This window comes from Aethalodelphis obliquidens, unplaced genomic scaffold (assembly GCF_003676395.1).
Source record: "Aethalodelphis obliquidens isolate GAN/ISIS:26980383/991018 unplaced genomic scaffold, ASM367639v1 scaffold3, whole genome shotgun sequence".
Taxonomy (NCBI): domain Eukaryota; kingdom Metazoa; phylum Chordata; class Mammalia; order Artiodactyla; family Delphinidae; genus Aethalodelphis; species Aethalodelphis obliquidens.
This window is the reverse complement of record NW_020837947.1, coordinates 9,096,942-9,121,227: the sequence shown is the minus strand read 5'-3', so window position 1 is coordinate 9,121,227 and position 24,286 is coordinate 9,096,942. Positions and strand designations below refer to the sequence as shown.

The following is a 24,286-nucleotide window of genomic DNA, read 5'->3' as shown; positions in this document are numbered from 1 at the left end:
CAATGTGTTAAATTTTTTTAATTAAAATTTTAAAAATTTAGCTTCATTGATGTATATAAAACTAAGATATTTAAAGTATACATTGTGATGATTTGATATATGTATATAGTGTGGAAGAATACTTCCCATCTAGTTAACTAACACATCAATCACCTCACACATTTTTTCTTTTTCTTTTTTTGATAAGAACATTTAAGTTTTATACTCTGCTAATTTCAGTTATACAATAGAATATAGTGTTATCAACAATAGCCACCATTTCACCATGTTTTACATTAGATCCTCAGACCTTATTCAACTTCAAAGTTTTTGTACCCTTTTATGAACCTCTCCCCACTTCCCATCCCGCCCCTCACTGAGGCCCTGGCAGCCACTCTTTCTGTTTCTATGTGTTTGACTTTTTTTTTTTTTTTTTCCAGATTCCGCATATAAGTGATACTATGCAGTATTTGTCTTTCTCTGTCTGGCTTATTTCACTTAGCACAATGCTCTCAAGGTCCAACCATGTTGCAAATGGCAGGGTTTCCTTCTTTCTCATGGCTGAATAATATTCCACTGTATGTATATACTACACCTTCTTTATCCCTTCATCCATTGATGGACACTTAGGTTCCATACCTTGGTTATTGTGAATAATGTAGCAATGAACATGGGAGTGCAGATATCTGTTCAATATCCTGTTGGCATTTCCTTTGGATATATACCTAGAAGTGGGATTGCTGAATCATCTGGTAGTTCTTTTTTTAATTTTTTGAGGAACTTCCATACTGTTTTCCATAGTGGCTGCAACAATTTACATTCCCACCAACGGTGTGCAGTGTTCCCTTTTCTCTACATCCTTACCAACACTTAATATCCTTTGTCTTTTTGATGATTACCATTCTAACAGATGTATTGGGGTATCTCATTGTGGTTTTGATGTGCATTTCCCTGATGATTAGTGATGTTAAGCACTTTTTCATGTACCTGTTGGCCATTGTATATCTTGTTTGGAAAAATATTCAGTTCCTCTGCCCATTTTTAAATCATATTGTTTGATTTTTGCTATTGAGTCGAATGAGTTCTTTATAGTTTTAAAATATTAACCCCTTATCAAATATAAGATTTGCAAATATTTTCTCCCATTCTGTAGGTTGCCTTTTCGTTTTGTTGATGGTTTCTTTTGCTGTGCAGAAGCTTTTTAGTTTGATGTAGTCCTACTTGTTTATTTTTGGTTTTGTTGCCTTTGTTTTTACGGTCAAATCTAAAAAATCATTGCCAAGACTGGTGTCAAGGGGCTTACCTTTGTTCCCTTCTAGGAGTTTTATGGTTTCAGGTCTTAAGTTCAAGTCTTTAATCCATTTTTAGTTGATTTTTATGTGTGGTGTAGCATAGTTGTCCAGTTTTATTCTTTTGCATGTGGCTGTCCAGTTTTCCCACCCATCCTTTTCCCACTGTGTATTCTTGGCTCCTTTGTCATAAATTAATTGACCATATGTGCATGAGTTTGTTTCTGTGCTCTATATTCTGTTCCATTGATCTATTATCTGTTTTGATGCCAAACCATAGTGTTTTGATTACTATAGCTTTGAAATGTAGTTTGAAATCAGGAAGAGTGATGCCTCCAGCTTTTTCTTTTTCAAAGTTGCTGTGGCTATTCAGGGTCTTTTGTGGTTCCATACAATCTTCTTCTGATGTCTGATCTTATTTATTCATTACTCTCAGAACATTGCATTTTTGACTGGACTCAAGACTTAGAGGTCAAAACTCTCAGAGACATCAGCTTCCATCTCTTGGCAATCTGTTCCTGGCGTTTTGCTTTGGCTTCCTTCATTCTCTTGGCCAAAGGCATAGTGTATCCTGCAGCCTCTTTCTTATTTTCCTTAGTACACTGTTTCTTCAGAGCAATACACCAATGTGTGTGTTGCACAACATGTGGAGTAACAAGACACTGAATCTTGGGTGCTTTGGTCCCAGGTTTCTCACCTTCTTTGTTTAAGGGCTTTCTCCCAACATATGGGCAAACGCTATCCTCTTTAGACAGACTGAAAAGTTTCTGGATTCCACCAACTCTTTTGGGCCCCAGGTGACAAGGCACAGTAGTATTAATGAGTCCAGGAATATCCTTCTCCCTATTTTTTTATGATGACCAAATTGAGAACACTCAGATTGACAACTGCAGTGCAACCCTGTACAGATCTGTGCTTTCTTTCTCCAGTCCTCCTTGATCTGTAATAGAAATGCCTCTTACTTAGTAGCAGGCCAACATGGCCATGGGTCAATGTATGATGGGGTTACATCCTGATAAATCCATCGTAAATTGAAAATATTGTAATTTGAAAATGCATTTAAAACAGGTAACCTGCTGAAAATCATAGCTTAGCCTAGCCTACCTTAAATGTGCTCACAACACTTACATTAGCCTACAGTTGGGCAAAATCATCTAACACAAAGCCTATGTTATAATAAAGTGTTGAATATCTCATGTAATTTATGGAATACTGAAAGTAAAAAACAGAATGATTGTATGGGTACAGAACGGTTTTAAGTGTATCAGTTGTTTACCCCTGTGATCATGTGGCTGATAAGAGAGTATCGTACCATATATTGGTAGCCCAGGAAAAGATCAAAATTTGAAGTACGGTTTCTACCGAATGCACACCACTTTTGCACCATCATAAAATCGAAAAATCATTAAGTTGAACCATTGTGAGTCGGAGACCATCTGTATTTACATTTGCTAGTGAGATTTATGCTTTCATATGTTTTCCTGTTACTAAATAGTGTCCTTTCATTTCAGCATGAAGAAGTCCCTTTAACATTCCTTGTAAGTCTGGTCTGGTAGTGATGAACTCCTTCAGCTTTTGCTTGTCTGAAAAACTCCATCCCTTCTTCCACTCTGAAGAACAACTTTGCCAGGTAGAGTATTCTTGGTAATATATCAGCACTTGTAATATATTGTGTCACTCCTCTCTGGCCTGCAAAAGTTCTGCAAAATATCTGCTGGTAGTCTTATGGGGTTCTCTTGTACATAACAAGTTGTTTTTCTCTTGCTGCTTTTAAGATTCTTTCCTTGTTTTGACAGTTTAATTATAATGTGTCTCAGTGTGGGGCTTTTTTTTTTTTTTTTTTGGCCCTGCCATGCGGCTTGTGGGATCTTAATTCCCTGACCAGGGATCGAACCTGTGCCCCATGCAGTGGAAGCACAGAGTCTTAACCACTGGACTGCCAGGGAATTCCCTGGGGCTTTGTTTTTTTGTTTTTCTAAAAGTTTTTATTGGAGTATAGTTGATTTACAATGTTGTGTTAGTTTCCAGTGTACAGCAAAGTTTGTGGGGCTCTTTGAATTCATCTTATTTGGAACCCTTTGGGATTCCTGCTTAGGAAAGATTTTACCCTTTATTTCTTTGAATAAGCTTTCTGACCCTTTTTTCTCTCTTCTCCTTCTGGAACCTCTATAATGCAAGTATCAAGTCTGCTTGATGGTATCCCATAGGTCCCTTAAGCTATCTTCATTCTTTTTCACTTTTTTTTTGGTCCTCTGGATGCATTCCACTGCCCTCTTTTTGAGTTTGCTGATCCTTTCTTCCCCATGATCTGGTCTGCCATTGAACCCCCTACTACGTTTTTCAGTTAGTATTCTTTAGCTCTGTGATTTCTGATTGATTCTTTCTTATATTTTCTATGTTTTGGCTGAAATTCTCATGCTATTCATGCATTACTCTCCTGACCATGGTGAGCATCTTTATGACCATTATTTGGAACTTATTTATCTCTATTTCATTAAGGTCTGTTTTTGGAGTTTCATCTTTTTGTTTGCAACATATTCCTCTGTTTCTTCATTTTCCTTGACTCTCTGTGTTGGCTTCTGTGCATTAGATAAAATAGCCCCTCTCCCAGTCTTTTTTTTCTGGATGGGGGTCTTCATTACATGCAGGCTTTCTCTAGTTGTGGTGAGCGGGGGCTACTCTTTGTTGCAGTGCACGGGCTTCTTATTGCAGTGGCTTCTCTTGTTGTGGAGCATGGGCTCTAGGCACACAGGCTTCAGTAGTGGCAGCATGTGGGCTTCAGTAGTTGCAGCGTATGGGCTCTAGAGCGCATGGGCTTCAGTAGTTGTGGCACGTGGGCCCTAGAGCACGTGGGCTTCAGTAGTTGTGGTGCATGGGCTCAATAGTTGTGGCACGCGGGCTCTAGGGCATGGGCTCAGTAGTTGTGGCACACAGGCTCAGTAGTTGTGGCACGTGGGCCCTAGAGCACGTGGGCTCTAGGGTGCGCTGGCTCAGTAGTTGTGGCACACGGACTCAGTAGTTGTGGCTCACAGGCTGTAGAGCACAGGCTCAGTAGTTGTGGCGCACAGGCTTAGCTGCTCTATGGCATGTGGGATCTTCCCAGACCAGGGATTGAACCCGTGTCCCCTGCATTGGCAGGCGGATTCTTAACCACTGCGCCACCAGGGAAGTCCCCAGTCTTGACAGAGTGGTCTCCTGTAGGAGATGAACCTAGGATTCAGCCCATCAAGCTCTTGGTTATCTCTCAAACTCTGTGACTGTCTGAACCTCCTTCTTTGTTCTTAGTGGCTCCCGGGAGTTGAGGTTCTGCTAGGACCTCTCAGTGTTCCAAAGGGAACATTCTCAGTCAGTACCTAGATGCAGGCTGATTGGAAACTGAACCCTCAGGCGGCAGCTTTTCAAGTATACAGATAGACCCTTCCAGGGAAAGACTGGAAGATGGGTGTTTCTGTCTGCTCCCTCTGTGCTGAGCAATAGGGGGATGGAACTGTTTCTTTGTACAGTCCTGTGGGATCCACAAACACAAGGCTTGCTGGCCATCAGAGGCAAGTAATCAAGCAGTGCACTCCCTGGGTAACAGCCACAAAAGACAGGGCGCTAGAGATGTGTCGAAGCTCCTTCCAGGAAGACACCAGCAACCTCGAGTGGGCAAGAGGGAGAATGCAGAGACAGAACCACCAGCCTCCCTGGTCCCCAGGGAAGATCACAGTCATCCTCTAGATGTGTGCTAAATTAGAAGCCTGACCCTCAGGCCGCAGCTTTTAAGATAAGCAAATGGGCATCTTTCAGGAAAAGGCTGGGAGATGGGCATTTCTGTCTGCTGCCCTTGTGCTGAGCCATGCGGGGAGAGCCACTGTGAGTCCTTGCAAGCCCATTTAGAGCTGTTTTTTTCTTTGCTGTAGACTTGCGGGTCTTGTGGATGCAAGCCCTGCTGGCTTTCAAAGCTAGGTGTTTTGGTGTGGCGGGGGAGGTCCATCCTTCAGGTGGAAGACTTGAAAGTTGGGGCACTGGATGTTGGGCCCAAACCCTTCACTCCTCAGGCAGAAGCTGGGAGTTGTGTGTTCCCTCCTGATTGTATCTCACTGTGCCAAGGGTGAGATTTATGGTGACAGTATGTCTGTCTTTCTTATCCATTTCAACATGGGCATTTTCTCGTTCACCCAATGTGTAAGAGTTGCTCAGCTAGTTTCTGAACTTCTCTCTGAGGGAACTGTTCCGTGTGTAGCTGTAAATTTGGTGTCTGTGGAGCAGGTGAGTTCAGGAGCCTCCTATGTCACCATCCTGGTCCAGAACTCTCAAAAATGTTTTAATCTGGTAATCCAAGATGTCAAAATATTCTAAAACCCATCGATGTATACATACCCAAAGCTTTTTATAGAGATTACATTCATATCCAGCACTCTCTAAGGATCATAGGAATCAGTGCGTGTCCAGCTTTCAATACAAACTAGCTTTAACAATCCTGAAATAGTTTGGATTAAATTAAAAATCAAAGGTTCTAGTAAGCTTAGTGTTTTCAAACTTTGGAACCAGGTGTTGAATTCCATGACACTGTTTCTAAACTCCAAGGCCAAGCTAAAAGCGGATTAAGAACTGGAATTTTTACAAGAATGGCTTTTTCTAAATTTGGGAACTTCTTGGATATTAAACTGCCTTTTTATGTCTTCTGCTTTATTAAGGCAATTTATAATTATACAATGAATTTCTAATAGATTTTAAGTGATTAGCTTTGGGGAGTGTTCAACATCCAATATAAGGGCACAATCAGTTTTACTGAGTACGTTAAAATTGCATTTATTGAACATGTTTAAATTTTTTTCATGGACATAATTTTTATACCAAATGTCAATAAAAGCGAAACCATACATTAACATATTTAATATAACAAAGAGATGAAAATTCAGGAGGGTATGCCTAAAAGTCAAATTCTAGGACTTAGAAATAATTTGAGGGGCACTGTAAATTATGAGCCAAGCTCAAAAGAGATACACGTGTACGTCACTCTGTGACTGTGCTGTCTTTCTCAACAACAGGAAACCAGTGCTGGCATCCACTACCATGGGCGCCCCGACCTGAGCAGAGGGCCGCGTCCTCCACCATATTATGCCTGTTGCTGTGACCTTGGGTGAATGGTTGAGATGGAGTCAAGAAAGGCATCACGATCCTCCATTTGTAGTCTGACTCTCTCTATGGTGACATTTAAACAGTGGAGTAAAGGGGGGGACTCAGTGCCCTTAACTTTTAGGGTTGACAACGTAATCAGAAAGAAGTAAAGGGCTTATAGATAAGGATAATTAATTTTTCATCTGAATTTTATTTACAGCTTGCTTTCAGTAGTCTGCTAACACCTGTATTCTGTTTATTTCCTTCCTGGATAGATCATTTAGAGACTTTTCCCATGAGGGGAAAGGTAATAGGAAGCTTCATTTGAAATTTTTTCCAGAAAGGGTATTTAAACAAGGCTGATTGAACTAGGAGAACCATTTTACTGATGGTCTAAGTTTAAAACTATTTCAAATGTGTATGTTTTCATACTTTGTGTTCTTAGAGTTTTTCAGGTGATGATTATTTTTAAAACATTATTGACTTAAATCTTGCAGGACTGATGAAGTGAATCTGTATACATCACATCCATTTCATAAACAGAATGAACAGAAATGGTAAGTGACTTGCCTGAAAAGCTATAGTCATTCAGAAGTACACTGGATCTCTCTCCCAGACCTTATTTTCAAAGCACAGCTATAATGGCTATATTGAGATTTTATGAAGTGGGGTTTCATTTCATTACTCTAAGTTAATGAACAGATATTCCAGCCATGGTATATCTGCCATGGTTCACGGAAAACAGAAAAAGAAAACAAACCAAGCCTATCTACACCCCTCTCCCCACGTGATCCCATTAGCTAGAGTTTATTGTTGATAGCTAACTAGCACACTCTATAGCTACATAACAAAACAGGTAGTTAAGTCACTTGTTAGGTTTTTGCATAATTAAACAATTAGATGTTGTTAAGGTTCACTGATGCCCCCAGTTTACCTTCAGATGCTGTACTCCATTCTACAAATGTCCATCATTTTCAAAATGGTAGACATAAGCTTAACATGACCCAGCAATTCCACTCCTAGTATATACCCAAGAGAATGGAAAACATGTCCACACAAAAACTTGTATGTGAATGTTAACAGCAGCATTAGTCATAACAGCCCCAACATTGACAGAACCTAAATGTCCCTCAAATGATGAATGGATAAACAAATGTGGTACATCCATACAATGGAATATTATTTGGCCATAAAAAGGAACGAAGTCCTGCTACATGTATACATGCTACACCATGGATGAACCTTCAAAACATTATGCTAAGAGAAAGAAGCCAGACACAGAAGGCCACGTGTTGTAATTTTTTTAAAACTTGTCATTCATATGAAATGTCCATAATAGGCAAATCCATAGAGACAGAAAGAAGATTAGTGTTGACCAGGGGCTGGGGGAGAGAGGAGGAGGAGTGATTGCTGATGGGTGTGGGGTTATCTGGAGGGATGATGAAATGTCCTGAAACTAGATAGTGGTGATGGTTGCACAACTCTGTAAACACACTAAAAATCAATGAGCTGTACATTTAAAAGGGTGAAGTTTATGGTATGTGAATTATATCTCAATAATGCTGTTACTTAAAAAAAAAGTCATCAGTATGATTTCCTATTTCTCACATGCTGGAGACCAATTAATACCATTTCCTAATGAGCAAGAAATAATGGTATACTTTAGCTAAAAAGAATCTGCGAATCTTGATATTAAGTATTGCTAATATATATATAATAGCTTAGAATAGTTTTAGTTCACACTCTGATCAATAATGGATTTATTATTCTTATCTGGGAAAAATTAAAAGTATAGGTAGCTACAGTCTGGAAAGAATTATTATAGGCTAGGAATTTTTTTAAAAGAGAAATATTTGTTCTCAGCAATATGAAAATAAAAACTTACAAGGAAATGACCCATGGATGGCAAGGCGTGTAACAAAGCTAACATGTTACACAAAGGTTTACACTGACAAGTTTTAAAAACTTACAGCACATGGAAACCCTGACCCAAAACAGAGTCTTTATGTTCTAGTTCATTCTCTCTCCATTTTAGGCACCCTCCAACAGGCATTTCTGTGGTAAACTGGTGATGGCTCTCCCTTCAGAAGCCATCAGCGCTGCTCCCAGCATGAGCCAGGGACAGTCACAGATGACAAACGTCACAGATCACATCCTTTAGCCATAGCAGCTTGCTCCCTATCACCAGGGACAACACTGCAAAACATAAACTGGCACATATGGAAGTTTTTTAAATCAGAAGAATCCAGTCTAGCCCTTCTTTCTTTGATTGACACTTCTGGGTTTGTGTTTTACAGAACAATATTCTGTTGCCTGCAACATACTCCAGGCCACATTAATGCCATAATGACTACATTTGCATGATTGCGTAGAGCTTAAAAAGAGAGAACACCACGTTTCTTGCACTGTGTTCATGTGTGAAAACAGAAAAAGACAATTGTCAGTTTTCCAGGTCTTTGGCTAAAGTGTCACGGATGAATTGTAAGGTACGTTGGTACAAAAAAGCATCCTTTTTCTTTGGCTTACAAATGTTCAAATGGTTAACATCCACAGGAATTAGATCTCCAATGCCTAGATCTGAAGAAAACAAAAATGTCAATAAAATTTAAGTAAAAATATAAGCTGCCCCCTGTCAACAGTGAAAGAGGCCAAATGCGTAGTGGTAAATGTTGATTTGGTCGTGATCGAGAACCGCTTTTCAGAGATAAAGGAACTTAAAGTTTGACTGTAACTAAACTGCATTTGACTAATCACGTGAGAATGGAGTCTCAGTAGGTGTAATTATAACTTTATGCTTTTCTCATATATTCTGTGTGTGTGCTGCCGATTTCCTAATTCAATAGTGAACAGAGCCTGAGCACTGTCACCTTCAAAACGTTTACACACTGCAGGTTATTACTAAGTTATTCCACACTTCTCTGAACCACTTCTATTCCTAGAGCTAATATTAGAAACTTGATAATGAGCTCCCGTGCCCTGATGAAACGAATGGGAACGTCTCACATGGAATCCCTTCTATACCCGACCCTCCATGCTCACTCTACCAGGGAAGGAGATGATGTGGTGCTTGAGAGAGCTGGTTGAGTTTTTGATGTTTCAGCCTAACCAAGTCCACCTAGATGGAAGTGACAGGAGGTACTAGTGAAGCCAGCCAGGTGAGGAAGTGCAGCTGGTGGTTATGAAGGAAGACAGGCCACCTGGTGACACAGAAGAAGGGGTGGACAGAATGATGACAAGGCTATGTCACTACCAGCAGCTGGTCCACAATATTAATTTTGCTTTAAGCTCCCAAATTCATCTTAAAAGAAAACAAAAAACAGGCCACTGTTCTTTGAACTCTTCAGGTTCTTCAACTACCAAACAGCAGTTCCTCACCCTATGGCATATTGCTTTAAGGTAAAGTCTCTTCAGATTCCACTATAGGATATCAAGCCTTTTTCATTTTATATAGATAATAATGAAGTAGAACAAAACTTGTTACACAGACAGAAGAACCATCTGGCAGGCGCTCCAGATATGCACCATGCCTGGCTGCCAGGAGCTCTCAGTAATGGCAGAGTGCTACCAGGACAGCACCTGACCCAGCCCCCGAAGTGATCAGAAAAGGGTCTGACAAGCAAACTAAAGAGTTAGCCAGGTTGAGGGGAAAGCCTTTCAGGGAGTGAAATGTACGGGCTCTTTACTATGCTCAGAGTAACACAGGAGGCTATAAGGAGAACTGAGATGTGGGCTCTGCCCTCAAAGAGCCTACAGTAGACTACAGTGCTCTGCAGTAGCAGGTATTGGTCATTTCCCTCAGTCCCAGGATTAGGAAGACACTGAACTTTAACACTAGTTTTTTCCTTCACAATCTCTGTTGCTTGAATATTACTAAGCTTCCACACCTTTAGCTGATTTCTTTAAGGTTCCTGCAGGCGGCTATCAATCTGTGAAATGAAATGCTCCTTTTAATCTAGCTGATGATAGAAAAGCTCTGATTCTTACCTTAATGCAGCAGATTTCGCTGTTGAGAGCTAATGCAGAGTTAGCCGATTAACCTTTGCTGTCTAATCAGTTAAATAAAAGGAGGGAAGGGGAATGCCAAGGTTAAATGTTTGCAGAGAAGTTTTAATCTATGGCTTAAAAGAATAACAGAATCTAAATCTTCATAAAACTGTCCCCTAAAACTGAGAAACTGGATATCAAAGTTGACGTTTATGATTACCACCAACCAGGAAACTAAGGACAAACAAGTTTCAAAAGAGTGAATACCTGCTGATTCCAGGGGCACCACGTGGAGTTTAATCATGCTACCAATGTAGGTTGGTAGTGTTTCTACAAAACTCAGCACCTGGAAGTTTCTATCTTTTGCAAACTCCAGAAAGTCATCCTGTAGTGTTTTAAGTGCAGGAGAATCTGTAAAATTATAGAGAGCGAGACTGTAACAAGATCTGTTTATCTAGTTCATAATAAAATGCATCAACCTTCCAAATTTAGAGAGGAAATTAGGGTTCTGATTCAAGATGGTGGCTTGTTTATTTTCTCTTCTTCCTAAGAAGCCATTAAGATGAGAGAAAAGGGCTAAAACCAATCTAGAACTCAGAGGCCAGTGTCAGCGGGAGAGTTTTCTCACATTGCTGGCTGACCAGAAGCAGTACCCAGGGCAGTTTGGTGTGTGGGACTGAGGGGTCCCTCGGTGTGCTGGCTGGCACTTCCACGTCCACTCTGAAGCACAGCCTCCCATCAGCAGAGCCTGTCTATAATCACAGAGCACCCATCCCCTTCCTGTCCCCCATCCTCAAGTATCAAAGGGCGACCAAGAAGCACCAGGTCTGAGAGCGACAGACCAGGTGAGCAAACAGAAAACCTGGGCACAGAAGACACTTTTTTTAAAAAAAAAACCTCTAGTTAGTATCTTTAGAATGATTTCAAAAGAAAATGGATCACAGAACAAGAAAGAGCTTGTGGAAGATAAAGTTTGACTGCAAAAAAAATCAAATTCAACAAAAGGTTTGAAGATAAAGTCCAATTACTCTCCATAAAGCAGAACAAAGAGCATATGAGCAAAAAGACAATGGTATACTAAAGCTCAAGCCAAGGGTCCCAAAATTCTGATTAACAGGTGTTCCAGAGAAAGAGAAGATGCTTATTAACCCCAAACAAATATAGTGCCTTATAATTAATATGAATATCTGTAAAGCTCGTGTATATTTTAACAGTTGATGATTTTCCAAACTTGTGGAAAAGAGCAGTTCTTTGGTAATTTGGAATAATACTTAACGCAAAACATTATGTAACTTTAAAAATTTTAACTAAGATAGTGTTAAAATTATTGTTATATTTCTTAAGCAGATAATGGCTTAAGAACAAAAAGGGAATGTATCAAAGAAAAGTTAACCCCAAACTAAAAAGTTTCCATGATAGTCTAAACACAATTGATGTACAAATAGTAAAATGAGGTAATACAGCCAAGTTAGTCAAAACTGTTCTCCTCCTTCTCCTGTATAACTGGTGTTAATACAATGCCAATTCCCTTTAGAAAAAAAGTATTACCCTTGCTGAGTTCTTTGACTTCCAAAGAGGGAAAGAGAAGATAACGAATATTAACAGAGTATTCAGCCAGGTGGGATCCATGATGAGGGACACTATAAAAAATTATTCCTCTGGTATTGTTTATAATAGTACTCATTTCTGGCTTCTTAGAGGCTTCCAACAGCATCTTTTTGACAAGAAGACCTAGCCATAGAGAAGAAAAACAATGCATAAGCTATTTTCCTTCCCTTATTAAAAAAAGAAAAAAAAGGCAAACAAGAAATACAGAAAAAGAGATGCTTTCTTTAAAAAAGTTTAAACAATAATTCTCTGTAGTCCAACAAACAGGGCCTTAAAATATTAACACTTAGTAATGCGCCCAATCCTCTAAAATATATAGCACAAGACTACAAACAGGTAAGATTCTAGAAACTCATTTATAAAGCAGATGTTACATCACAGGATGCACTCTCCCGGAGAAGAGAGTTAGGCACTGCATGTTGGGTGTCCATCAATGACGTGCATAGGCAGCAGCCAGCCTCCCCACCTACCCGCAGCAGCCCACTAACGACCACTCCGTTAGGACAGTACTAATATTTAAAAAACACATAGTCTCACATATCCACTGGGGAGAAAACAAAGCTGCTGTGGGAAAATCCACCTAGGAAGGCACCTTCTTTTCTGTCCCCCAACCTGGGCTTGGAGCTGATAGGGAAACACAAAGGTAACATGGATGGTAACAGTCGGTCTCTGAGGATATAAAGGGCTACATCCACCTTTCTCTCAGCAAAAAGCCCAGACTCAAGAGTCAGCAGTCCTGAGCATTTCATCAGCTAAACTAGGCCAAGGGCTGCTGAAAGGCCCTCTGCAAGGTGGATGGTGAACATTTAGCACTGGACTGGGAGTGGGTTGGGAGAAGCAGGGGATGTGGCTTACTTAGCAAGCAAGCACTGGGACCAAAGAGGGGACACCTGTGATCACACCGCCACTTCTGCAGGCCTTGGGCGAGGGGTAAGCAGGCATGCTGGGGCTGTGGGCACAGGAGCAGTGACGGACTCTGTGGTGGTTGGAGAAACAGGGAAGAAAGGGGGGGGGCCTGGGACCAGCCAGGAATGCTGAGAGATTTTTACAAGCTGGGCTTACATACGCCATGGACAGCTTCTGATATTTACTCATTATCAAGCGTAGTGCTTAACTCATTTTCTTTTTATATGGTTTTTTACTAGTTGTCCCCTCTTAGAAAAACAAATAGCATGGAAGGAGCCATAGCCAAAAACATTAATTTAGGGGGAAAAGGGCTACCAGTAAACAAAACAGAGAGCTCCATGGCTGACAACCTCACAATGCTTGCTTGGCAACAGTGAAACATACTTACCTCCCATGCTATGTGATACCCAAATCATTGGCCTATCCCCAACACCAGCAGCTCTGAGCTTCCTCAAAAGTTCGTTGCTCCTGAATGCAATGGACTTTCTGAACAAAATGAAAACAGCGAGTATGACAGAAGGCTACTGATTCCCCCTGCCCCAATTTTGCTATCCACGTTTTAAGGCAAGATCTTTTGTTTATTGGACCAATTCTACATGCTACATTTTGGAGTCAGGAATACCTCAATTCTCTCCGGTTGATTCCTGCAATTGCTCATTCCCCATTTCTAACTTAGTCACACTGGCATAGGTGGGAATATTTATGAAACAAGCATTGTTTAGGCATCTAAAACGTTATTGGGCAATTTTCACGGGTCAAACTTGGGTCTTACCCCATTGCCTCCACCACTTAGGGTGTGCGTCCCTCCTCATTAGGTGGCCTGAGAAGACAAGGATCAGCGGAGACCATGCTGTCCTTTGCGAGTTCACCTGTCGAGTCAGCTGTCATTGCTGTTTAGTTCTATTTGTATTTATGTTACACTAAGCTTTCATCATTTTGGTTTGTTACTTAGAAACAGCACAAAGCTATTAGAATCAGACTTCAGATAAGTAATTTTCAAACTAAAAGGGAACTCTAAAGCTGTCTGGTCTGGTAGTTTTAAACTGTGTATGTGGAGAATCCTTTCTTTGAAATAAAGGTTTATGCGAGCTCCTCTGGGTGACCTGGGGAAGGAGCCCTGGGGTCTCGCCCGCTGACCCTCAGCACCATTCCTCTGGCACCTAGGTGGGGGTCATTCATATATAACAGTTTGATAACACAGATCAGATCAACTCCCTCCATTTGCAGACCAGACTTCCCAGACCAGTTTAATGACCTAAGATGGCTAGTGAGTCAAAGGCATAATTGGCTATAGTCTAGGTCCTGAAGTCCAGAAATTGAGCGCTCTCTCCTGTATATACAATTGGCACATACGATGTACAAGTGACATAAGGAGCCTACGTTGCTCAGCATCTCTCTTGGCTTCCTTTAGGTGGTATGCTTGTGAACACAAAAGCCAAAAGCCCCATGTTTACTTCCAGGAATTAAGGAAACTTTGCTCTCGAATCCATGGTCCTTACTATGAGAATAGTTTTAAGCGAACCATGTTAGGAGCCCAACATTGACACTATATCTAAGCCTTATACAGTTTCATTATTTATAGCTAACTTCCTCTATAAGGAAGAGAAGAAAGGTTAGGTTAGTTTTCCATAAGAAAATCCTGTCTGTGGCCTCAAAGATAAAACCCCCCTCCATCCCAGAGGGCCCACTTGTGGCCTGGACCCTTCCCCCTCTGTTACCTTTCCATAGGGCACCTTGCTCTCCAGTCGCTAAGGCTGGTGTCATACTCCACAGATATAATTCGGAGAGCGGGACAGTCTCTTGCTAACCACGACTACGTAAAATAAAAGGTGCAAAAGGGAAGATATGAATTTCCACTGTTCCACTTATTTCCTAGCAATTGAAATTCGTAACTAAAGGACCTTTGTAATACTGACAACTAGTAAAAGACTGCATTGGAGTAAAGTATAAAGGTGACTAGAAAAATAACTCCAGCATTTTATCTTTTTATATCTCTGCTCATAAGGTGATATTGCATAAGGTCTATGCAGGTTTCAAGAGAATATTCTCAATTTTAATCTGCTATAGCCAAAAGCAGGGCCTGTTTTTGGAGTCTAGATCAAATTGGCTTTTTGAAAGCATTTAATAGAAAGCTGTGATTTCAGGACAGACAGAAGAGTGTGACGGAGGTTAGAGATTTGACCTGAGAGCTCAGATACTAATTACAGTTACAGTTCTGTCTCTGTGGAGCCGAGGTTTATCGTCATCTCCATATTTCAGTGTCACCAGAGAAAGAGTGCCAGCCACTCTTTCTGCTGATACGCCCTTGTGAAGGTGGATAAGCGGAAGTGGGACAAAGCCCCAGGAACTATTTATACATATTTACAGCATCAGTTTTCACTGAGCTTTAGATAAATTTCATTCAATAAATTAATGCCAAAGTTTAGGCTCTTTAGAAGAAATAATGTCAAAGAAATCCAAAGCAGAATTACTTCTTCAAAGTCTTTCCATTTTATAATTATTAAAATCACAGAACTAGCCAGCTGTTATTAATATATTATTTATTGAATTATATATATATGTTTTTTGAATTATATTTTTAACGGAAGTGGACTATTTTACTGGCCCTTGCCCTTTGCCCATTTTTTACTTAACAGAATACTCTTTTAGAGTCATAGAATGTACCGTAAATTATACAACACAGAGTGATAAGCCCAGTTGTTCATGTAACATATTATAAGTGTCCCTAAAGAAAAGAAAAACTGCATGGAAAAAAAATCCCAGTAAAAAGAGAAAAGTAAGCATGTCACAGTGAGGACTCTAAAGGCCGGTGACACAGCAGTGTGTCGGGATAAGGGTGGCCTACCAGAGGTAGCCGCTTCCTTACCTTGGGCCAACATGTTGTATACTTGGTTTCATCCTCTGAAACCTTTCCAGTTAAATTCTGATCATTGTCCTGCTGGCGCCACGTTTTGAATGCTGCTCCCATAAGGCCATGAATAAACAGGACATCTGCTTTAATGGGCTGACTAACAGGGGAGAGAGTTTTTAAAAGAAGCAGAAAAAATGCATTATTACTTTGATAAGAATCTACACAGCACTCTCTTTGGATGGTGCTTATTTTAGCAGGTTTATATGACATAAAATAAACTTAATTAAGGCAAGCTTTATAAGCACAGGTTTGCTGAGGAGCCCTAAAGGAGTTCTGGCAAAGACATATATGCAGTGTGCTCACTGCTCTCTCTGTAAGGATGGAAACACAACTAGGCAGGCAGACCAACCAAAATCAACTGTAATGCGCTTAGTGATCAATGAAGTGACAGATGTCATAGATTACCCTCCAAAGAGTTCCATGAGAATATTACACAAATCAATAAAAGTATTTAAGAAATTAAATCATATGCTAGTGTAGTTTCAAACTCAGTATGCATGAAAAAGATTGTTTTTATCAAGGAAAATGATGTTTATCAGAAACAGAGCAAATGAGATTTTAAAGTAACATTCTTTCTTTGTATATGCCATTTAAAAAAATTGCAATAGTATATTACTTGCAAGCTATTTATAATACACACCCAATTATGTAACACATATAAAATACATTACCATATTATTTTATTTACAAATTAGAATTAACCAGGAAATCTATTTTTCAAGTTAAAAAAAAGTTCTTGCTATTTTCTGAGGTATTAAAGTGCCTGACAAAAATCTAAGAAATGTGTAATTTTTTCATTGTGGTATATTTATTGTCTTAGCAACGATACGACTGGAAATAGTGACCAGAAATAACCTTAAGAAAACAAACAAACAAAAAAAGAAATAACCTTAAGAAGGAGTATGAGTCAAATTTATTACAACTTATTCCTTCCGATACATGCTTTTATAACCTCGCCTAAGCTTTCTCTAGTCCCTTGAGTTCTAGGCCCAGGCTGATTTGGTCGCCTGCATGTAATAATGTCCTAGCTCCTTCTCATCCAGATCAACCTCTACAACCCTAATCAGTTAATAACTTAGATTTACATGAAAAATGTAATGAAACAAAGAAGAAATATGCATTACAGAGTTTATGTGAGACATGTTATAAAAGGTGAATGCAGCCTTCCTGAAGGTAAGCCGCTAGTATAAAATAACCCTGGTAATTTAGCTAGTTCCATACTTTCACGACAGCTTGCAATTCTTCTGAGGTTATTAGGGGAAAACTGTTTCAGTAAATAAGGTATCTGACTTATTTGTAAGGTATTTAACTTATCTAAATTATGCAGAAAGAAGTTAGAATATTAAGCCCTTGAAGCATTACGTCCCCACAGGGACAAAGCGGCTCTACCCTGCCTTCTTACCTTGTGCGGTACTGGGGGTGCAGCACGTACACGCCGTCCTGGTACTTATCTTGCACAGTCTCTCGGTCTAGATTAGCCAGGGTTCTGGCGGCGTGTGAGGCCTCCATAATGTGGTGGGACTTTATTGCTTCTACCAGTATGGAAACCCAGCCTGGTGAAAAGAACACATTCCCTAAACACCAGCACTAATCCGTCTCAGACTATTGAGAGGTTTTCAGGCTGAAAATGATGGGAGGAAGGCAAACCTCAGCATCTGTCTACGAGAAAAAGCCCTACCACCACAATTACATTCTTCCCTAAGGCCCCCTGGGTCCCACAACACAATGCCATGATGTCCCCAGCCAGGTACTCCTTAGGGATCTCAACGAAGGTTAAGAGCCATTTTCTTTATTTAGAAAATCTAACAGAAGTTGTAATTACTAGAGATGAGGCCATAAATGGTAAGAAAATGTCATATTTTGCTTTAGCAAAAATTATTAAACTCAGTGAGTTAACACTAGTTATTTCATTCTGATTGGCATATTAGCAGCCCTTAATAATACACGAGTGAGTAGTTTCTTAATAATTAACTTGTTTGACAGACAAAAAACTTACAAAACCTGAGGTTCAGGAAGGAAAAACTCATTTTTTTAAATTGAAGTATAGTTGATTTACAATGTTGTGTTAATTTCTGCGGTGCAGCAAAGTGACTCAGTTATACCTACATATACATTCTTTTTCATATTCTTTTCCATTATGGTTTATCTCAGGATATTGGGTATAATTCCCTGTGCTATACAGTAGGACCTTGTTGTTTATCCATTCTATATGTAACAGTTTGGAAGAACTACTTCTTAAAGGGAGACAAAGAAATACTTTGTGCAGTACAATTTCATTTATTTTTTATGTTTTTGTTGTTTAAAACAGTGTATTGCTTTATGAACATAAATATGTAGGCAAAGTTTATGCTTGTGCGTGCATGCACACACACACACACACACACAAACACACAAAGATCTAGAAAGAGGCACCAAACTATTAAAGTCACTGCCTCTTAGGAGGGAGTTGGGGTTGTGGAGGGCTCTGTATAAAGCTGGGTTTAATTTTTTGCTATATCTGTGTTCTCCGAAGTATTTACAATGAGAGTCTATTCATGTATTATTTAATTTAAAATAAAACAAAATATGGGCTTTGAGGTCAGAGAGACTTGAGCTCAAATTTCTGTCCCTTGCTTACTTGCTATGGAAACTCAGTAAATAACGTGGTTCATTTGACCTGAAGGAAGGTTCTAATAAATTAATCTATATAAAAACTGCCATTTCCAAGCACAGCAGGTGCTCAACAGAGAGCAGCTTGTCCTCCCTCTTTCATCCTCCCACTTTCTGTGGCAAAAGTGTTGAGAAACACTGTGATGATAGGAGGCCATTATTTAATAATCCAAAAGAAATTTCAGACCCAATAATTCTTTAACAATACTCTAATTTGTAATATTAGAAAATCCCTCTTCAAAATCTCTTATAGAATGCTTTACAATACTTAATGTTTTAAAATTCTACCTATAGAGATATACAAGTATGTTATTGGTATGTACAAAAATATGGCTTTATTTTTAACGGAGTCACAAGAAAGGAAACGCAAGAGAAAGCACGGCACAAGCCATTTCTACAGCATTTTTTAGTTGGCAAAGTATTTTTACAATGCCTGAGATGCTTCACCTAATGCTCCTTGGAAAACTTGTGTCTTTCTTAACTATTTACTCTTTTTTAATTACATAACTTCTGAATACATTTTAATTGTAAAAATAAACAAAAATAGCACTTAATAATGAACATCCCACTTTAGCACTCCCATCATTTCCCAATTCCCACTTATATCCTCAGAAGTAATCAAAGTTAAAAGTCTGGTGGACACCCTTCCAAACCTTTTTAAAAATTCAGTTACGTACCTATAATTTATACATATACACTATAGCTCCATATGCTGCTTTTTTTTTTTTTTGCCTAAATGGAATTATACTATTCCTACTGGCCTGTGACTTGATTTTATACTTCAGCCATGTACACAGACCAGTTACCAATAATGAAATTGAATCAGTAATAAAAAAAAAACTCCCAACAAACAAAAGTCCAGGACCAGCTGGCTTCACAAGTGAGTTCTACCAAACATTTAGAGAAGCATTAACACCTATCCTGCTCAATCTGTTCCAAAAAATTGCAGAGGAAGGAACGCTTCTGAACTCAAGCAAAAAGGCCAGCATCACCCCGATACCAAAACCAGACAAAGATATCACAAAGAAATAAAATTACAGACCAATATCACTGATGAACACATAGAAGCAAAAATTCTCAACAAAATATTAGTAAGCTGAATTTGATGACACATTAAAAGGATCATACACCATGTATCAAGTGTGATTTATCCCAGAGATGCAAAGATGGTTCAGTATCTTCAAATCTATCAGTGTGATACACCACATTAACAAACTGAAGAATAAAAACCATACGATCATCTCAAAAGATGAAGAAAAAGCTACTGACAGAATTCAACAGCCAGGGGACTTCCCTGGTGGCGCAGTGGTTAAGAATCCACCTGCCAGTGCAGGGGACATGGGTTTGATCCCTGGTCCAGGAAGATCCCACATGCCGCAGAGCAACGAAGCCTGTGTGCCACAACTACTGAGCCTGTGTTCTAGAGCCCACAAGCCACAACTACTGAAGCCCACATGCCTAGAGCCCGTGCTCCGCAACAAGAGAAGCACCTCAATGAGAAGCCCATGTGCAACAAGACCCAACGCAGCCAAAAATAAATAAATTTATTTAAAAAAATAATAAAAATAATTCAACATCCATTTATGATAAAAACTCTAAAAAATGGGTATAGAGGGAACATACCTCAACATAATAAAGGCCATATATGACAAGTCCACATCTAACATCATACTCAATGGTGAAAAGCTGAAAGCATTTTTTCTAAGATTAGGAAAAAGACAAGGATTCCCGCTCTCTCCACTTTTATTCAACATAGTTTTGGAAGTCCTAGTCACACCAATCAGATAAGAAAAAGAAATAAAAGGAATTCATATTGGAAAGGAAGAAGTAAAACTGTCATTGTTTGCAGATGACTTGATACTTTATACATAAAAAAATCCTAAGGTGCCACCAAAAAAACTACTAGAGTTCAACAATGAATTCAATAAAGCTGCAGGATACAAAATTAATATACAAAAATCTGTTGCTTCTATACACTAACAATGAACTGTCAGAGAAATTAAGGATTTACCACTTACCACTTACCATTTACCACTGCATCAAAAAGTATAAAATACCTAGAAATAAACCTACCTAAGGAGGTAAAATACCTGTACTTGGAAAACTATATATAAGACACTGATGAAAGAAACTGAAGATGACACATACAGATGGAAAGATATACTGTATTCATGGATTGGAAGAATTCATATTGTTTAAATGACCATACTACCCAAGGCAATCTACACATTCAATCCAATCCCTATCAAAATACCAATGGCCGTTTTCACAGAACTAGATCAAATAATTTAAAAATTTGTATTGAAACACAAAAGACCCTGAATAGCCAAAACAATCTTGAGAAAAATAAACAGAGCTGGAGGAGCCATGCTCCCTGACTTCAGACTCTACTACAAAGCTACATTAATCAAAACAGTATGGTACTGGCACAAAAAGAGACATACAGATCAATGGAACAGAATAGAGAGCCCAGAAATAAACCCACACAATTATGGTCAGTTAATCTACAACAGAGGAGGCAAGAATATTCAATGGACAAAAGACAGTCTCTTCCATAAGTGGTGCTGGGAAACTGGACAGCTACATGTAAAAGGATGAAATTAGAACACTTTCTTACACCATATACAAAAATAAACTCAAAATGGATTAAAGACCTAAATGTAAGACTTGAAACCATAAAATCCCTAGAAGAAAACATAGGTGGAATACTCTTTGACATAAATCATAGCAATATTTTTTTTGGACCTGTCCCCTAAGGCAAAGGAAACAAAAGCAAAAATAAATAAACAGCACCTAATTAAACTTAAAAGCTTTTGTACAGCAAAGGAAACCATCAACAAAACGAAAAGACAGGGCTTCCCTGGTGGTGCAGTGGTTGAGAGTCCGCCTGCCGGTGCAGGGGACACGGGTTCGTGCCCCGGTCCGGGAAGATCCCACATGCCACGGAGCGGCTGGGCCCGTGAGCCATGGCCACTGAGCCTGCGCATCCGGAGCCTGTGCTCCGCAATGGGAGAGGCCATAACAGTGAGAGGCCCACGTACCGCAAAAAAAAAAAAACGAAAAGACAACCTACTGAATGGGAGAAAACATTTGCAAATGATATGACCCATAAGGGGTTAATATCCAAAATATATAAACAGCTCATACAACTCAACATCAAAAAAACCCAAAACAACCTGATTAAAAAATGGGCAGAAGACAGCAATAGACATTTTTCCAAAGAAGACGTACAGATGGCCAACAGGTACATGAAACAATGCTCAACATTGGGAAATGCAAATCAAAACCACAATGAGATTATCACTTCACACCTGTCAGAATGGCTACCATCAAAAAGAACACAGCTAACAAATACTGGCAGGGATGTGGAGAAAAGGGAACGCTTCTAAATTGTTGGTGGGAACGTAAATTGGTGCAGCCACTGTGAAAAACAGTATGGAGGTTCCTCAGAAACTACAAACAGAATTACCATATGACCCCACAATTGCATTCCTGGGTATATATCCAAATAAAACTAAAACACTAATTTGAAAAGATACATGCACCCCAATGTTCATAGAAGCACTGTTTACAATAGCCAAGATATGGAAGCAACCTAAGTGTCCATCAGTAGATGACTGGGTAAAGAAGATATAGTGTGTGTGTGTGTGTGTGTGTATATGTATATATATATATATATACATATATACACACACACACACACACACACACACACACACACACAATGGAGTACTACTCGGCCATAAAAAGAACAAAATTTTGCCATTTGCAACAACATGGATGGACTTGGAGGGTATTATGCTTAGTGAAATTAGTCAGATAAGAGAAAGACAAACACTGCATGATACAACAGAAAGACAAACACTGTATGATATCATTTATATGTGGCATCTAAAAAATAAACTAGCGAACGTAACAAAAAAGAAAGAGACTTACGGATACAGAGAACAAACTAGCAGTTACCAGTGGAGAGAGGGAAAGGGGGAAGGGCAAGATAGGGGTATGGAATTAAGAGGTACAAATTACTATGTATAAGATAAATAAGCTACAAGGATATATTGTACAGCACAGAGAATATAGCTGATATTTTACAATAACTATAAATGAAGTATTATCTTTAAAAATTGTGAATTAGTATGTTGTATACCTGAAACTTCAGCTATACCTCAATTAAAAAATACATTAAAAAAAGAAAGGTAAAGCACAGAGAAAAAAAATTTTGGGAAAGACATGGACAGAGTCTCAATGACCTGTGGAACAGAATCAAGAGATTTAATATACATAATTGAAGTCCCAGGAGGAAAGAAGAGAGAAAAAGGGACAAAAAAAGAATTCTAAAGATAAACAAGCTGGAAAGTTTCCAAATTTGCTCAAAAACATCAACTCACAGATTCAGTCAGCTCAGTAGACCCCAAGCAAGATAAATATAAAAATAGACTAGGCACTTCATAGTCAAACTGCTGACAATCTAAAAAGAAGACAGGAAAAAAGACACATTTCATATAAGAGAAGAAAAGTGGACATAAGAAGAGACTTCTCATCAGACAATACACACACACACACACACACACAGCATGGGTACAGAAGCCTGCTCTTGGGTGTCTTGGAAACATGCCCCCAAATTGCTGCTTTGTTATCAATAAAAGGTTGATGTTCGGCTTGGGTCAAAAAAAAAAAAAAGAGAGAGAATGGAATGATATTTTTTAAGTGCTGACAGAAGAAAATAACACACTGTCAACAAAGTACTCTTTATCCATGGAAAATAACCTTTCCCTGGATAATAAAATAAAGGCAAAGTCAAGACATTTTCAGAAAATGAAAGGTGACAGAATTTGTTGCCAGCAGATCCAGGTCTTTAGGATGAAGTGAAATAATATCGGACACAAATTTAGATAGAAAAGAAGGAAGAGCGCTGTATATTATAAACATGTAAATAAAAAGTTTTCTTATGTTCTTTAAATACCACTTGACTGTTAAAACAAAAATAACAACAATATATTGTGAGGTCTATAACATGTGGTCTATAACATATTACGGTCTATAATTATGACAATACCACAAAGGATGGCAGAGTGTATAAACTGAATTATACTGTTGTGAGACTCTCACGTTATATACAAAATGGTATAATATGCATTTAAGATAGACTGTAAAGGAGAAAAAAAGAAACAAAAACCAGAGAGGGGACAAATTGCAAGAGCAAGACAACAGACACATCCAAACTATCAATAATTACATTAGAGCTAAAGAGACAAAACACTTCAATTAAACGGGATTATCAAGCTGAACTTTTTAAAAAAGACGCAAGTATGTGCTGTCTTAGAGACATACTTATTTTTAGTCGCAGAAAAATGAAAGCAAAAGAAGGGAAAAAGACAAAAGATATGCAATGCAAACAGCAAGCATAAAAAAAAAGCCAGTATGGCTATTTTAATACCTGACAAAGCAGACTTGAAGAAAAGGAGTATTACCAGTAATAGAGACAATACTTAATAATAAAAAAATGAACATTTCACAAGGAAGAAAAATCTGATAGAACTAAAGGGAGAAACAAATTCACAATCACAGTTGAAGAATTTAACACGTCTCAGTAATTCATTAAACTAGACAAAACTCGGTAAAGATCTGGAGAAGATTTGAATAATATGATCAACCAACTTGGTTGAACTGTTATGTATAGAACACTTCATCCAACAACTACAGAATATTCCTTCATTTCAAGTGCACATAGAACATTCACCAAGATAGACCATAAAATGGGCCATCAAATAACCGTCACATTTCCAAAAACTAAAATCTTACAGGGTGTGTTCTTTGAATGCATGGAATATTAAACTAGAAATCAAAGACATACGAC

The 24,286-nt window shown here is 38.8% G+C and overlaps 1 protein-coding gene and 1 pseudogene across 5 annotated transcripts in view; both read right to left on the bottom strand.

Moving 5' to 3' along the window:
* Nucleotides 1-1,608: 1,608 nt before the first annotated feature.
* On the bottom strand, nt 1,609-2,267 carry LOC113606310 (40S ribosomal protein S6 pseudogene; annotated as a pseudogene).
* A 5,404-nt stretch (nt 2,268-7,671) lies between these two features.
* The window catches only part of SERAC1 (serine active site containing 1), an 86,118-nt gene continuing 69,503 nt past the window's right edge, over nt 7,672-24,286 (bottom strand). For 3 of the 5 annotated variants that reach the window (XM_027082422.1, XM_027082427.1, XM_027082433.1), the window contains 7 exons: nt 17,183-17,333; nt 15,736-15,877; nt 14,588-14,682; nt 13,258-13,355; nt 11,904-12,086; nt 10,623-10,766; nt 7,672-8,948 (listed from right to left, as the gene is read on the bottom strand). In XM_027082422.1, the coding sequence (XP_026938223.1) occupies nt 8,812-8,948; nt 10,623-10,766; nt 11,904-12,086; nt 13,258-13,355; nt 14,588-14,682; nt 15,736-15,877; nt 17,183-17,333 (950 nt within the window). In that variant the 3' untranslated portion in view covers nt 7,672-8,811. Of the gene's footprint in view, nt 10,418-10,622; nt 10,767-11,903; nt 12,087-13,257; nt 13,356-14,587; nt 14,683-15,735; nt 15,878-17,182; nt 17,334-24,286 lie in introns of those variants that run through there. The other 2 variants (XM_027082429.1, XM_027082439.1) reach the window with 2 other exon arrangements.